Raw genomic sequence first — 13,647 nt, 5'->3', positions numbered from 1 at the left:
AAATCTTATTGCTAGACAAATCACGTGTATATAGAAATTACAGTTCAAAACCAATGGCTAATCCATAGACCAGCATATCACGTTGTAAAACAAGCCTCGTTATCTAATACCACTAATGCATACAAAAGAGGATAATCATGCATACAAATCGTAATTGATAAATGAGGGCGGTAGGGCACTAAGACTAAAGCGTATAAAGGTCACAAAAATACACAAACGACTGGCTTTACGTATCGGTATAAGATAAGCCTTCGTGTAGAAATACAAGAGGACATAGATGTAGTGGGGCTACTAGTGGGGCTACTAGTAGTATACTGGGTACTAGTGTATAACAAAATGGCTGGGTATTCACTGTGTATCTGAAAATCCTAAGAGCATTACTTATTATTTTTGATCAAACTTATACCTGAAAAGTTCTCACCTGGAAAGATCTCGGCAACTTGGGCTCTGTAATCCTCTCTTATCATGGCGTCAATAAGATGCCTTCGAGTGGCTTTTGACCCGTGCTTTGCTTCCCATTTCTCCAACATTTTATAGGCGCGGTCGCGATCATATCGCTCTTGTTCGCATTCGTGAAAATCGTGATCTTTGAATTTTGGTTCTGGTCCTAAGATTCTTCCGATGTGACGCCACACAGCTTGGATTTGTTTTGCAGTTTCAATTCTTTCTTCCATAGTGGGTGGCAAGTCTTGATCCAATTCTAACAGAGGAACTTTAGGTACATAAAAGGAACTTAGAAGTATCCGACCGATGCAGTAATATATTATGCACTGGACAAAGCCATACCTGATGCCAAATCTGTCGACGCGACAGTAGAACTTCTCCCTGACAGACGCTTGGCTCGCCCTGCAAGTGTACCACGCAAATGACACCAACTCTTTTTCTAAAGCCACAGTAACTGCTTACTTGCCGCTATTGCAGGTGCAGAATTCGCTTCAAAAAACGTCAAATCTTCTTGAGCTGCTGCTTTCTGCACATAAAATAATTTTGAGAGTATTAACCGGGAACGCTTCTATTTACCTCTTTCTCAGGAAGCTCAAGAGCACCGCAGTCATTTAGAATAGCCAAAAGATAGAGCAAGCCAGATGCTCGTGCGACGTCCCTAAAAGTTTCTATCGTGGCTTCGAGATTATTGCTCCAAAGCTTAAGCATTTCCTCAGCAGATTCACTACGAAGTCTCTCAACTGGTGAGACCAGCAGACATTTAGCCAATGCTGCTTTTCCTTCGCTATCCTTTTCAAGACATTTACAAATGACGTCGCGGGTTTTGAAGGGAAGAAAAGAGAAATGGTCGTCAGGGAGGGCAAGGAGGTCTTTTAATGTATCTCTGATTCCTTCCGGATGACACACTGTTTCGGTAGAGCATTTCGAAATTTTTATAGTCTCCGAAACAGTCTCTGCTCTGTGTGCAATAGGAAAGTCGATCAGCTGTTTCAGTTGTGTGAAACTGATGTACCAGAGACTTTGCATGGTCCCCGGACTCTTAACTTGAAGAACTCTCGTTCCTACATCCATTAAATCTCGTAGGTGCTTCTTGCATTGCTGCTGAGAATGTTCGGGCCCACGAACGATAAAATCAATCGCTTTTTCGCGATCTTGGAATACGATCGTTCCTTCGACTAAATGACGGTCAATTGTCCTTTCAATCAATAGGCCTCCTTGCCAAACGACGGGTTTTGAAGGAGAAAAGCTTGAAGAGTTTCTTACTCTGCTTTGAATAAATGGCATAGTTCCTGGGGTTATTATGTCGGTTATTTCTTCGCTCATCAAACGGCGTCCAACGTAGACTGTCATTTCACGATTGTCACGCCACACGTGAGGTGGACGCTGTTCTTCAATTAGTGCAGGAAACTGGTACGTGTCCGCTTGGTCGGAAATCGGATAGCATATTTCCAAATTACGGAGAAGAGATATTGTATCGTCGATACTTTCCCACTTTCGCTTGTTGAAAATCTCTAGCACTCTCTTAATTTTTTCTTTAGTGGCTGTGCCGGATGCAGACGAATCAAGATGAATGGGAAAATTTCTAGGAGACAAGAGCGGACCAACGACGTTTTGACACAGCCACGAAGGATTCAAAATAACATTGTCATCAATAACAAGAATCTAAACATTGCACTTACACTCAAAGAACATTCAACTGCGCCTGCACCTACTTCTCCAATTGCTTGCAGAAAGTCTACAGCAAGACGTTGAGCCGCATCTGATAAACCAGAACAGACAGTTTGCACCATAGCTCTTCTAAAAGCGTCAGTCTGAAGAAACCGGATGCAAGCGGAGTCGGTCTACACATAAATCAATAAACAGCTAGCTTTCAGAGTTATCATCACTTTACCTCGTCGTCGGAAATAAGACCATCTCTCTTCAAGACAGAGATAGCGCTTAGACGTAGGTCTTCAGCAAGTCGATAGCGGCGACTAAAATATCTCATTGCCTTCTGAAAAACTGACGGTGACGTGCTGGTAGATTCGGGATTTCGCAGAATCGGTAATAAGATGGTTTCTGCGGTCTCGACAACAGCTGGAACATCTTTAGTCTCCTAAAAACATTAGGTATAATTGAACCAGAAAATTGAAACAAACCCTTAGATTCGTTTATTTACCTTGAGAGCACGACATTTGACCTCACCAAGAATTCGCTGAAATGATTTTAGTTGTTTCGAACTCTTTTCACGACAATTTAAGAGAAAAACGTCATCAACAAATTCAAACCATTGACCAAAAGTAGCCTGAAGGTACCGGACAAGATTCTTCAGTTTTGTTTCGGCCGAGTCTAAATTAGAGCGAGAGAGCTCATCTCTTTTGCTGCCAATTACAACAACGTATGCTTTCTTAGCGAGGAACACGCTGCATTTTACAAATGACGCCCAATAGTGACTCGACCTTCTCATTTCGTCTTCGTCTTCATTCAGATCAACAACGAGAAGGAAGATCGTCGAAGTTGCGGAAAAAAATAGCCCGTGTGTTTTGTGAAAGAACGGTTGTCCCGCGAAATCGCAAAACACAAGCTCGCCTGCAAATTTGGTATCGGCAACGGTGACGTCAACGCTGGCAGTACGTTGATCATCGCCTCCTTCTTGCCAGTTGACATTTCGCAAAGATTTTATAAGGGTGGTCTTGCCAGCTCGGGCCTCACCAATAACGCAAACTTTGATTTTGTTTGGCCTTATTGTTCCTTGCGCGTAGAGCTCTTGATACTGATACTGGACCTAAAACCCAAGTCTCATCAAAATAAACTTGCGAACGTGCGACTTACCCAAAAATCGAAAAACACTTTTCTAAGTTCTAATGGACAAGGCAACTCGTAAAGAAAACGGCCATCCTATACATTAAATTAGAAGTTGTATACAAAGTATGCTTATTTCTGTTGAGCTACAGTGCAAACCTCATCTCGAAGCGCCGCAAGAAAAGGCGATTGAACGAGAATCGTCTTAACAAGATTAACAGCGTCTGGTGAAATTTCTAGATAAATAGATTTAGAGATTAATTAAAATGCAAAAAACTACTCAAATACGAGAAGAGGATTGATGTTGTTTTGCAATAGTGAGCAAAATGTCAGGCTAGAAAGGACTGAATAATACGCAATTTACCCTCTACTAATAAATAAACTCTTACATCAGATGATAGATTTGGACAAAATTTTAATAATAACATGCCAATCAAGTAATGACAGCGCAAACACGCATAGAATAATGCAGTCTTTTTGTCCTAAATTACAGAAATGAAGATTTACAAAACAGTGAATTTGAGATCATACACTACTTCGTCTCGCGCATTTGGATTGCAACCACTTCTCAAAAGCACTTCAGCCATCATATGACGTCCCGAGGCGGATACTTTTATAAGTAATGTTTTTCCTTCAGTCTTTGAAAAAAAAGAAAAATAAAACACATGCAATAACGGTTTCAACTAACCGCCTCATTAACATTTGCTCCAGCGTCAATAAGTAGTCTAGCCATATCAACATTATCCCTCTCGCACGCAGTCAACAAAGGAAACCTTCCCTAAAGTTGTACATTACATTCAACGCAAAACAAAATGTACTTTAGTTCTATAACAACATACCCCCTTTCCTTTATTGACATTTGCCCCAGAAACGATAAGTAGTCTAGCCATATCAACGTTATCCCTCTCGCACGCAGCCAACAAAGGAAGCGTTCTCTGAAGTTGTACATTACATTCAACGCAAAAAACATAATTAACTTCAGTAATAACAACATAACATACCCAGCGTGTCTCATTGACATTTGCTCCAGCTTTGATAAGTAGTCTAGCCATATCAACGTTATCATTCTCGCACGCAGTCAACAAAGGAAACGTTCCCTAAAGTTGTACATTACATCTAACGCAAAGCAAAATCCACTTCAGATATATCTATAAGAACATACCCCTTTTGCCTCATTGACATTTGCTCCAGCGTTGATAAGTAGTTTAGCCATATCAACGTTATTCTTCTCGCACGCAATCAACAAAGGAAACCCTCTCTATAAAGTTGTATATTGCATTCAACGCAAAACAAAATCCACTACAACATACTCCGTTTGCCCCATTGACATTTGCTCCAGCTTTGATAAGTAGTTTACCCAAACCAACGTTATCCTTTTTGCACGCAGTCAACAAAGGAAACGCTTCCTAAAGTTGTACATTGCATTCAACGCAAAACAAAATCCACTTTAGATATCTATAAAAACATACTCCGTCTGCCTCATCATTGACGTTTGCTCCAGCGTCGATAAGTAGTCTAGCCATATCAACGTTATTCTTCTCGCACGCAGTCAACAAAGGAAACCCTCTCTAACATTACATTCAACGCAAAACAAAATCCACTTCAGTAATCTATACCAACATACCCCGTCTGCCTCATTGACATTTGCTCCAGCTTCGATAAGTAGTTTAACCATAGCAACGTTATCATTCTTGCACGCAGTCAACAAAGGAAACCCTCCCTATAAAGTTGTACATTACATTCAACGCAAAACAAATCTACTTCAGTAATCTATAACAACATACGATTATGACCCCCTTTGCCACATTGACATTTGCTCCAGCGTCGATAAGTAGTCTAGCCATATCGACGTTATCCTTCTCGCACGCAATCAACAAAGGAAACCTTCCCTGAAGTTGTACATTACATTCAACGCAAAACAAAATCCACTTCAGTTATCTATAAAAAATACCCAGTCTGCCTCATTGACATGTACTCCAGCGGCAATCAGTCGTCTGACAGAACGAAAATCGCCTTTCTCACATGCAGTCATCAAAGGAAAGCTCCCATCGGCATCTAATTCACAAGTATCACATTCACAAGCATCACTGGCACAACTTAGGGTAGAACTTATTGAAGGACACTTTTCGCATTTGTAGCAGAACTGCCTGGGTCGTAAGTTCAAGTAAATATCGCAGCATGAACACGCGAACCGCGCTGTATAGACACCTTTTGCTCGTGATGGGTTGCTGGGCCTAACTGTTTGACCCACTTACGAACGACGTCATCTGCAGCCAGGTTTACCTTTCTCGACAACTGTGAATGGACCCACTTCGAGTTTCTGGCTCATCGCTTCAACCAGGGAACAACGTGATTTAGAGCACGCTGTGATAAAAGACGAGAACGAATGCGGAACGAACGCAGTGGCTGCCCTTTACGGACACCAAAGTGATCATGCGCAGTACGGTTCACGGCGAACTTAGCGAAGTGTGTGACAGATGTTCTGCCCGCATTTTCGAATCTTCTCTTTCAAACAACGACAAAAACAGCGTCACGCATGTCAGTAACGCTTAGTAGCGTGCTCTTGGTGTACGACACCGTTGACAGAACCATCTTCGTTTGGGATGATTTGCTACATCCCTGTACAACTTAGACAATAGGAGGGAGGGAGGGAGGTCTCCCCACCTGTAAATTTTATATACAAATATATGATTTTACACAAATGTATTATTAATTAGGAGAAGTTCAAACGTCTAATCATTTTTCTCGTGGAAAATACCTACACAGTTAACAAGTTCTATACATATGTATTAACTAGAGAATGATGGCCTGGTGTTGGCCACCATGAATAGCCTCCCACCGCTTACAGTACGCGAGCGCCTTAGATAATGTGACTTCATAAAATTTCAGGGTATTATATACGGTATTCACGCTGTTGTACATGTATCACAGACCTGCAGCTCAGTCCTACACACATACTCTATGTAAATACATAGGACTCATGTTTAGGATCCTACTTATGCGTTCTCTGATCGTGGTTTTGCTTTGAAGTTTATTATCTGCGTAGGTAAGCTTAGGTATGTGTATGAAGTGTGTACGGGGTGTGCCGGTGTGTGTACGGGTCATATTTCCTGTTACCCGTACACGCCTACATACCTACTGTACTTGAGTGGATACTTTTGATTGTGACGTCAGAGTGTGACAATCAAAACCGTCGTCTCGCCTTCTGAGCGCATTTATAAAACGGAAAATACCACCGAACAATTTGTAATAGAGGTTTCTAAGCATTTTATCCGTTTATATATATAACCTCTAAATCAGTACGCAGAGTGTTGATTGAAATAGTTCTTCAGGCCCAATTTAAAGATCGCCGGATCATTACTCCCTCTGATTGCCGGAAGCGAATTCCATAGAGTTTGAGCCCGAAAGAATGGAGAACGACGAAGTGCCTCGGTGCGTGGTCGGATGACATTGACCCCAGAAGCACTGAGACGAGTGGCGACACCGGTGCGCTGAATACGCCCAATTTTCGCCGCGAGAACAGAAGCTGTGGCGGAGTTGCACAAGCAGCGGTAACTCAACAATCCTAGTTGAGTAGCGTGCCTTGTGCGGATTGGATTGAGACGAAATAGATCGAGAAGTGCTGCTACTCCTCCAACGGAGGCCGTAGAATCGTCGTAACGCAAACCAGCCAGACAACGGAGATACCTCTTTTCTATTTGTGCTAAGCGGCTGATTACGCCAGCTGATCCGTCCGCCCAAACGGCAGCCCCGTAGTCAAGGTCCGGTTGAATGACTGAGCGAACATCATCTAAATGCACATGCCTGGCAACCCTAAAGAGGCAGTGCATGGTTCTCTCGTACACCAAGAGCACGCTACTAAGCGTTACTGACATGCATGACGCTGTTTTGTCGTTGTTTGAAAGAGAAGATTCGAAAACGCGGGCAGAACATCTGTCACACACTTCCAAGTTCGCCGTGAACCGTACTGCGCAACTTTGGTGTCCGTAAGGATAACGGAACGCAACGATGAATTTAGAAAGCAAAATCATCCCGATTGTACACACCACGGCGGCGGAATAAAATGTGATGCCAGTGGATACTAGCAGATAACGCTTACAGTACCTAGACCATGAGATACGGTCTCGTGACATTCCAGGTGAAATCCTTGACGTCGAGTACCAAATCTATGCCTACCTAGACCACCTAGACCTGTGCCAGTAGTGGACGCGCTAAAGCGCGCTTCACTACGGGAGAGCCTGGCTTGCGAGGCTAACCTAGACCTACTAGCCTTCTGGCTTCATACTCCCGTTTCAATTTTTTCGGCCGGTAGGTCCCTGTGTGGGACTAGATCGTGGGAATTCGATCGTGGGAATTCGGGCCGTTACGACAGATACAAGAACGCAGAAACCTTCCTAAAACACTAATCGTCGTGAAATCGACGTCGGCCGTTCGCACGTAGCGGTGCAATGCGTGCATATTCGTGCACCTCTAAAAGGGGCCCCGCTAGCGACTTAATTTGCCGCGAGGACCCGAAGCGCGCACCTCTAAAGGAACTTGACAACTGTAGTCGCGACCTCTGTCTATCTTCAATAACTCTAGAGCTATCAATCGACAGCGATCCACCAAAATCTGAGGAATCGTCGAGACTAGACCTAGGCGACAAAAAACCCTAATTAAAAAAGTTGACAAAAAGGTGCAAGCCAACCTGATTCATTCGTTTGAGACTTAGCAGATTCGCAGAACGCTCTGCTCAGCAAACCACGTGACTATTGAAACTATTATTGCAACGGTAGTAAAAAAATAAAATCATCGAGGTTAAAAATACAAGCAACAGGCTTTGAATAAACGTACTGTAAGCTTGGTTTTGTGTAAAAATTAAAAATACAAGAGGGCAAAAATGCTTGGGCTAAGTATAAAAATTTTGGTATGCTAAAAATACCCCCAACTGGTCAATCCATGTCAGAATATCCTAAGCGCATTAGAAATTACTTCTTTAAAAATACATCTGGGAAGTTTTTACCTGAAAAGATCTCGGCAGCTCTACCTTTGAGATCCTCTCTGATCATCGCGTCAATGAGACGCTTTCGGGTGGCTCTAGAGCCGTGCTTTTCTGCCCATTTATCTAGCATTTTCTGGGCGCGGTCGCGAAGATCATGTTCTTGCTCGAACACGTCTAAATCATATTCTCGAAACTTTGGTTCCGGCTCTAGAATTCGCCCAATGCGACGCCACTCAGCTGGAATTCGTTTAGCAGCGTCTATTCTGTCTTCTAGGGTGACCGGCACGTCAAGATAGGATGCTAGCAAAAAGATTTATATTTTTCATCTTCGCATGAACTAAATAAAGTACAAAGCCAAACCTGATGCCGAATCTGTGGAGTCAGGAGTAGGCCTACCTGCTGCCAAACGAGTACGACGCCCTGTGAGTGTTTATACCCACAAGCCTTTTTCAATAACACAAGAACAGCTTACTTGCCGCTATTGCAGACGCAGAATTCGCTTCAAGGAAGTCCAAATCTTCTTGAGCGGATGTTTTCTGTACACAAGATACATTCAAAGTCTTCACCGTTCAAAAAGTGTTTCTTTGTGCTACTGTACCTCTTCATCGGAAAGCTCAAAAGCGCCGCTATCATTTAGAATGTCTAAAAGATAGAGCAAGTCCAAATCTCGTGCAATGTCCGCAAAGATCTTGGTCTTGGCGTCGAGGTTTTCACTCCAACGACTAAGCAATTGCTCTGCAGTTTTGCTCCAATGTCTGTCAACTGATGACACACCCGGCAAACGTTTAGCTAATGCCGATCGTCCTTCAGCGTCCTTATCAAGACATTCACAAACGGTGCGACGAGCTTCGTAAGGAAGAAACGAGAAATGATCGTCAGGAAGGGCAAGAAGGTCTTTCAAGCTGTCGTTGATGGCTGGTGCATCTGAGCAATTCGGCACTGGTGTGTCCGAGTACCTTAATTTTTTCGTTTCTTCCACAGTCTCTGCTCTGTGTGCAAGAGGAAAGGCTTTGCGCTGCTTCAGCTCCGCGCAGCTAATGTAGAAAAGACTTTGAACGGTTCCTGGACTCTTCAGTTGAAGAACTCTCGTTCCTACGTCCATTAGATCTTTCAGGTGCTTCTTGCATTGTCTCTCGGAATGCTCGGGACCGCGAACGACAAAGTCAATCGCTTTTTCGCGATCCTGATATACTATCATTCCTTCAATCGAGCGACGGTCAATTGTTCTCTTGATTAACAGGCCATCTTGCCAAACGACGGGCTCTGACGGTTGAAAGCGTGAAGCGTTCTTTACGCTGCTTTGAATAAATGACATGGTCCCTGGAGTTATTATATCGGTTTCTTTTTCGCTCTTCAAACGGCGTCCAACGTAGACGATCATGTCAGGATTTTCCCGCCACACGTCATTCGGTCGCTCTTCTTCAATTAGGGCGGGAAACTGGTACGTGTCCTGCAACGAATAGCAAATCTCCAAACGACATAGAAGTGCGATTGTATCGTCAACATTTTCCCACTTCGGTTTTCTGTTGAAATCCTCGAGAACTCTCTGAATTTGCTCTTTCGTGGCTGTGCCAAACGCAGAGGAATGGAGATGAATTGGAAAACTCTTGGGAGACAAGAGCGGACCTACAACGTTTTGACACAGCCACGGGAGATCCAAAATAACGGTGTCATCAACAACAAGAATCTAAATAAAATGTTACGGAAAGAAAAAAATACACTCATTCTTCCTCACTTCTCCAATTGCTTGCAAAAATTCGACAAAAAGGCTTTGAACCTGCTCTGATACACCAGCACAGACGCCGCTTTCCACCATAACTTTTTTAAAATCAGCAAATCTAATAAACCGGTTGCACTGAGCAACGGATTCGCTCACCTACATAAAGAATATAATTTTTACACAAATCGCTCGCTTTCAGAGGCAACTTGCCTCGTCGTTTTTTGAAAAACCGTGAATTCGAATGACAGACAGGACGTTTTGACGTAACGCTAGAGCAAGTTGATCTTTGCTGGTCGACTTTCGAGGCAAAACTCTTTTTAGCTTCTTCTTTAGCGTTGTTGATGTGCTGGTAGAACTCGGATTTCGCAGAGTTGGCAAAAAGATTTTTTGTGCAGTCTCAACAATACTTGGAACATCTTTTGCTTTCTACAAAAGAATAATTACCCTTACCTATAATTGGCAAACCTACTCGTCATGCAATACTCTTCTATCTCTATCCGTTTACCTTAAGAGAAAGGAGCTTCAGTTCGCTAAGAGTTTTCTTAAAGGAGTCCAAGTTTCTTGAACTCTGCTTACGACAATTTAAGACAAATTCATTTTCCGCAAACTCAAACCACTGCCCAAACTTGGTCTGAAGATAGCCCCTGAGACGTTTCAATTTCGTTTTGCTTTTGTCTACATCGGACTTGGAGAGCAGGTCCTTTTTGCTGCCAATAAGTACAACGTATGCTTTGTCAACAAGAAGCACGCTGCATTTTATGAATGACGCCCAATAGTGGCTCGAGCTTCTAAGATCATCTTCGTCTCCTCCAGTCAGATCAACGACGAGAAGGAAAATCGTCGATGATGCGGAAAAAAATAGCCCATGAGTTTTATGAAAGAAACGTTGGCCTGCAAAATCGCACAAAACGAGCTCGCCGCCAGCGGATTTGATATTTGCAACGGTCACGTCAACGCTGGCTGTACGTTGATCGTCGCCTCCATCTTTCCAGTGGATATTTCGCAGAGACTTAATGAGAGTTGTTTTGCCAGCTCTCGGCTCACCAACAACGCAGACTTTGATTTGGTTTGGCTTCGTTGTGCCTTGCGCGTAAAGCTCTCTATACTGATGTTGAACCTAACCACGACACCGTTTCAAACGATTGAACTTCCAAGGGACCTAGACCCTCACCCAAAAGCTGACGAGAGCATTTTTAAGTTCTAACGGACAAGGTACTTGGTGAAGAAGACGGTCGTCCTATGCAAAGAAAAATTGCTTCTCTGTTCACTCATCTCTATTGAACTGCATACGTCATCCCGAAGGTCCGTGAGAGACGGCGATTGCGTGAGAATCATCTTGACGAGATCAACAGCATCTTTCGAAATGTCTGCAAGCAGATAATAAAAATCTATTGGAGATTATTTTGTGTGAAAAGAGTAAAATTCTACGAGAAGAAAATTTGTGTTGTCGTACAATGGTGCGCAGACTTGATTCGTCACACTAAGAAAGACTTTGGTATGCCGTTCAGTCTCCATAACTGCACACTCACCGTAAGATACGCATTGGCAGGTAGATTTTCACGAGATTTTATTATTATCACGCCAATTGAGTAATGACGGTGCAAACAAGCGTAGAATAATGCGGTGTTTCCGTCCTAAAACGAGAAAGTTGCATTAAATAAAAAGGTCAACGAAATAATTCTCATGACTAGCTATTAGATACATTGTCTGCTTTATTGACATCTGCTCCATTATTAATAAGTAATTCCACGATTTCAACAGCACCCTTCTCACACGCTGTCAATAAAGGAACTCTCCCAAACTACATATAACCTACACTGAAAACAGATCTGTCAAAGTCACACATGACTAGTAGATACCCTGTCTGCCTTATTGACATCTGCTCCAGCTTCGATAAGTGATTTTGCAAATTTAACGCCACCCTTCTCATAAGCAGCCAATAAGGAAATTTCTAATCTAGAAAAAAAAATAACGTACCTGGTGTTTCTTAATTATAATGATATCAGCTCCATGGTCGATCAGTAACTTCAACATGTCAACGTCACCCCTCTCATATGCAGTCAACAAAGGAAAGCGTCCTTCCTAAAGTTTTTAACTTACATTGAAATACATCAAGTCTTATACAGTTCGTACTTGGTCTGGGATATTAACATCCGCCCCAGCGCAGATAAGTATTTTCGTAACTTCAGCATGCCCCCTCCTACAAGCGTCCCAAAATGCCAACTGCCCAGTCTAAAGTTTCCAAGTAGATAAAATTGCCCACGTCTTTTGATGATGCAGACCTGTCGGCTGAGAGTCATCATTTCAACAACAACGTCCAAGAGCTCACTCTGACTTGCACAGTGAAACGCATCCTTTACACACAAAAAAAGCAATTAGAAACACTCAATAGTATAAAAGCCGAACCAAGTTGATAGGTGCCCCGTGTTGGACCAAAAGGAAGGCAAGAGATCTGTTCCTCTTCTCACAAGCCAAATGAAATGGACGCGACCCTGCAAAGACGTACCTTCGCTCCACATATACAGTATATGCACCATCGGCGAGTTTACCTATCCGGGTGAGACATAACGGTAGAACTCCTTGCACGAGTTCTTTCACTTCCTCGACGTCTTCTCGACTAATCGCTGCCAGGAGTTCAGCTTCGATCGCGGCCAGGAGTGCCGCGTCGAAAGCCCCCAAGAGCACGGTTTCGAGTTCAAGCTGCCGGCTCATTGCTGCCTTAGCCAATTCTGTGTCAGCTTGGTTCAAGAGTCTACGTGACGTGCCTAAAATTCAGTTCCCTAACACCGCACATGCGCGGCGTGAGGCTCTCAAACCATAGGAATGCGTAAACGTCCGAAACCTCAAGTCGACTGTACGTTAGCCCTGACGTAAACATCAGGAGAGGCCTTAGAGCGCGGTAGAGCCATCTAACTTGCCTGCCTACCTTACCTAACTGCCTACCTAACTGCCTACCTACAGCATGGTTCGTCTCGGATCTTACTTTCCTTGCCTCAAATCGATTCCCAAGCGAGCCAGAGAAGGTTTATTCGCCGGAAAAGGCATCACGTTTGGCCATCGCGTCACCTTCTCGAACAAGAAGCAAGTTTTCGCTGCACGTCGCGCATTCGAACACGAATTACCCGTCTTCTCTTCAGAACGAAGCGAACGTGGAAGCCGAATTCGCAACGACGCACCTGCGAAAGCGAAATCATGGCCCGATCGTACACGATGAACAATGCGATGGATAGACAAGGCGGGCGGATTCGACGCTTACCTTCTCCACACCCCGGATAGAAAACTCGCGTCCGATTTCGGATCGCAACTGAAGCGCGATATGTGGACGAAAATCGAAGAGAAAGGCGACGGGGGCATCGACGTGCCGAAGAAAGCGAGACGGATGCCTCGAAAGCCGGCTTTGTGGTCTGAGAACGAAGAGAAAGTAAGAGATTCTCTCAAATGTTGGTCGTAAGGTAGACTAGTTTTTTTCTCTCTCTAAGGAAACGAGGACTTGTGGGGTTTCCTTACGCGATATCTTACCTGGACCAGGAGAGAAGTTGCCTCCTCCGAATCCTGAGTATGCTGCAAGATGAACTCAGCATAGTTTTCTTCTTCTCTTTTCTCTATTTATTGTACGTGTACCGTGTCTTTTAAGAATGTCCATAATAAGAGTAAGAATCAATGACATGGGCAAGGAAAAAGGTTCAGCAGGCCTACCTCCCAGACTAGTGTGCCGTGTGGC

The 13,647-nt window shown here is 43.6% G+C and overlaps 2 protein-coding genes and 1 long non-coding RNA gene across 6 annotated transcripts; 1 reads left to right on the top strand and 2 right to left on the bottom strand.

Annotated features, from left to right (window-relative positions):
• Positions 1-16: 16 nt before the first annotated feature.
• Positions 17-5,637, bottom strand: LOC136190833 (death-associated protein kinase 1-like). Of its 2 annotated transcripts, XM_065979110.1 has the most exons (23): positions 5,509-5,637; positions 5,177-5,280; positions 5,010-5,114; positions 4,850-4,945; positions 4,695-4,793; positions 4,536-4,631; positions 4,388-4,483; positions 4,227-4,322; positions 4,065-4,160; positions 3,914-4,003; positions 3,762-3,863; positions 3,615-3,707; positions 3,514-3,559; positions 3,385-3,461; positions 3,256-3,321; positions 2,603-3,208; positions 2,336-2,539; positions 2,157-2,285; positions 1,021-2,106; positions 907-970; positions 787-846; positions 422-712; positions 17-368 (listed from the first exon to the last, which is right to left on the bottom strand). In XM_065979110.1, exons 1-23 carry the CDS (start codon positions 5,552-5,554, stop codon positions 349-351), a joined length of 3,768 nt encoding a protein of 1,255 aa, XP_065835182.1. In that variant the 5' UTR covers positions 5,555-5,637; the 3' UTR covers positions 17-348. The 2 variants fall into 2 exon arrangements, with proteins under 2 accessions (XP_065835182.1, XP_065835183.1); XM_065979111.1 differs by lacking the exons at positions 5,010-5,114; positions 5,177-5,280; positions 5,509-5,637 and having other exon boundaries at positions 4,691-4,793.
• A 2,337-nt stretch (positions 5,638-7,974) lies between these two features.
• On the bottom strand, positions 7,975-13,190 carry LOC136190834 (death-associated protein kinase 1-like). Of its 3 annotated transcripts, none has more exons than XM_065979114.1 (21): positions 13,049-13,190; positions 12,476-12,992; positions 12,333-12,418; positions 12,209-12,280; positions 12,060-12,158; positions 11,904-12,008; positions 11,786-11,848; positions 11,629-11,727; positions 11,456-11,560; positions 11,355-11,406; positions 11,217-11,293; positions 11,098-11,163; positions 10,432-11,043; positions 10,137-10,352; positions 9,942-10,082; positions 9,711-9,893; positions 8,805-9,656; positions 8,679-8,742; positions 8,567-8,626; positions 8,228-8,506; positions 7,975-8,176 (listed from the first exon to the last, which is right to left on the bottom strand). In XM_065979114.1, exons 2-21 carry the CDS (start codon positions 12,636-12,638, stop codon positions 8,157-8,159), a joined length of 3,414 nt encoding a protein of 1,137 aa, XP_065835186.1. In that variant the 5' UTR covers positions 12,639-12,992; positions 13,049-13,190; the 3' UTR covers positions 7,975-8,156. The 3 variants fall into 3 exon arrangements, with proteins under 3 accessions (XP_065835186.1, XP_065835185.1, XP_065835184.1); XM_065979113.1 differs by having other exon boundaries at positions 8,805-9,893; positions 12,476-12,691; positions 12,743-12,992; XM_065979112.1 differs by having other exon boundaries at positions 8,805-9,893.
• LOC136190849 (uncharacterized) lies at positions 12,848-13,571 on the top strand. Its single transcript, XR_010670634.1, has 3 exons — positions 12,848-13,007; positions 13,064-13,347; positions 13,406-13,571. It is a non-coding gene; the product is annotated as an uncharacterized lncRNA (long non-coding RNA).
• The last annotated feature ends 76 nt before the right edge of the window (positions 13,572-13,647 follow it).

Source organism: Oscarella lobularis, chromosome 9 (assembly GCF_947507565.1).
Source record: "Oscarella lobularis chromosome 9, ooOscLobu1.1, whole genome shotgun sequence".
NCBI classification, from domain to species: domain Eukaryota; kingdom Metazoa; phylum Porifera; class Homoscleromorpha; order Homosclerophorida; family Oscarellidae; genus Oscarella; species Oscarella lobularis.
The sequence above is the reverse complement of the archived record's forward strand: the minus strand, read 5'-3'. Positions and strand labels throughout refer to the sequence as shown.

What these genes read in the sequence shown, in the direction of transcription:
- LOC136190833 (XM_065979110.1), bottom strand. Translation starts at nt 5,554, where the DNA reads ATGAGCCAGAAACTCGAAGTGGGTCCATTCACAGTTGTCGAGAAAG. An exon ending in TGGCAAAGGGGGTCATAATC is followed by an intron (nt 4,946 to 5,009) that starts GTATGTTGTTAT and finishes ACAACTTTATAG; the next exon opens with GGAGGGTTTCCTTTGTTGAC. An exon ending in ATGTCAATGAGACACGCTGG is followed by an intron (nt 4,161 to 4,226) that starts GTATGTTATGTT and finishes GTACAACTTCAG; the next exon opens with AGAACGCTTCCTTTGTTGGC.
- LOC136190834 (XM_065979112.1), bottom strand. Translation starts at nt 12,638, where the DNA reads ATGAGCCGGCAGCTTGAACTCGAAACCGTGCTCTTGGGGGCTTTCGAC. An exon ending in TTGAGCTTTCCGATGAAGAG is followed by an intron (nt 8,743 to 8,804) that starts GTACAGTAGCAC and finishes TCTTGTGTACAG; the next exon opens with AAAACATCCGCTCAAGAAGA. An exon ending in TGCGTCTGCAATAGCGGCAA is followed by an intron (nt 8,627 to 8,678) that starts GTAAGCTGTTCT and finishes AAACACTCACAG; the next exon opens with GGCGTCGTACTCGTTTGGCA.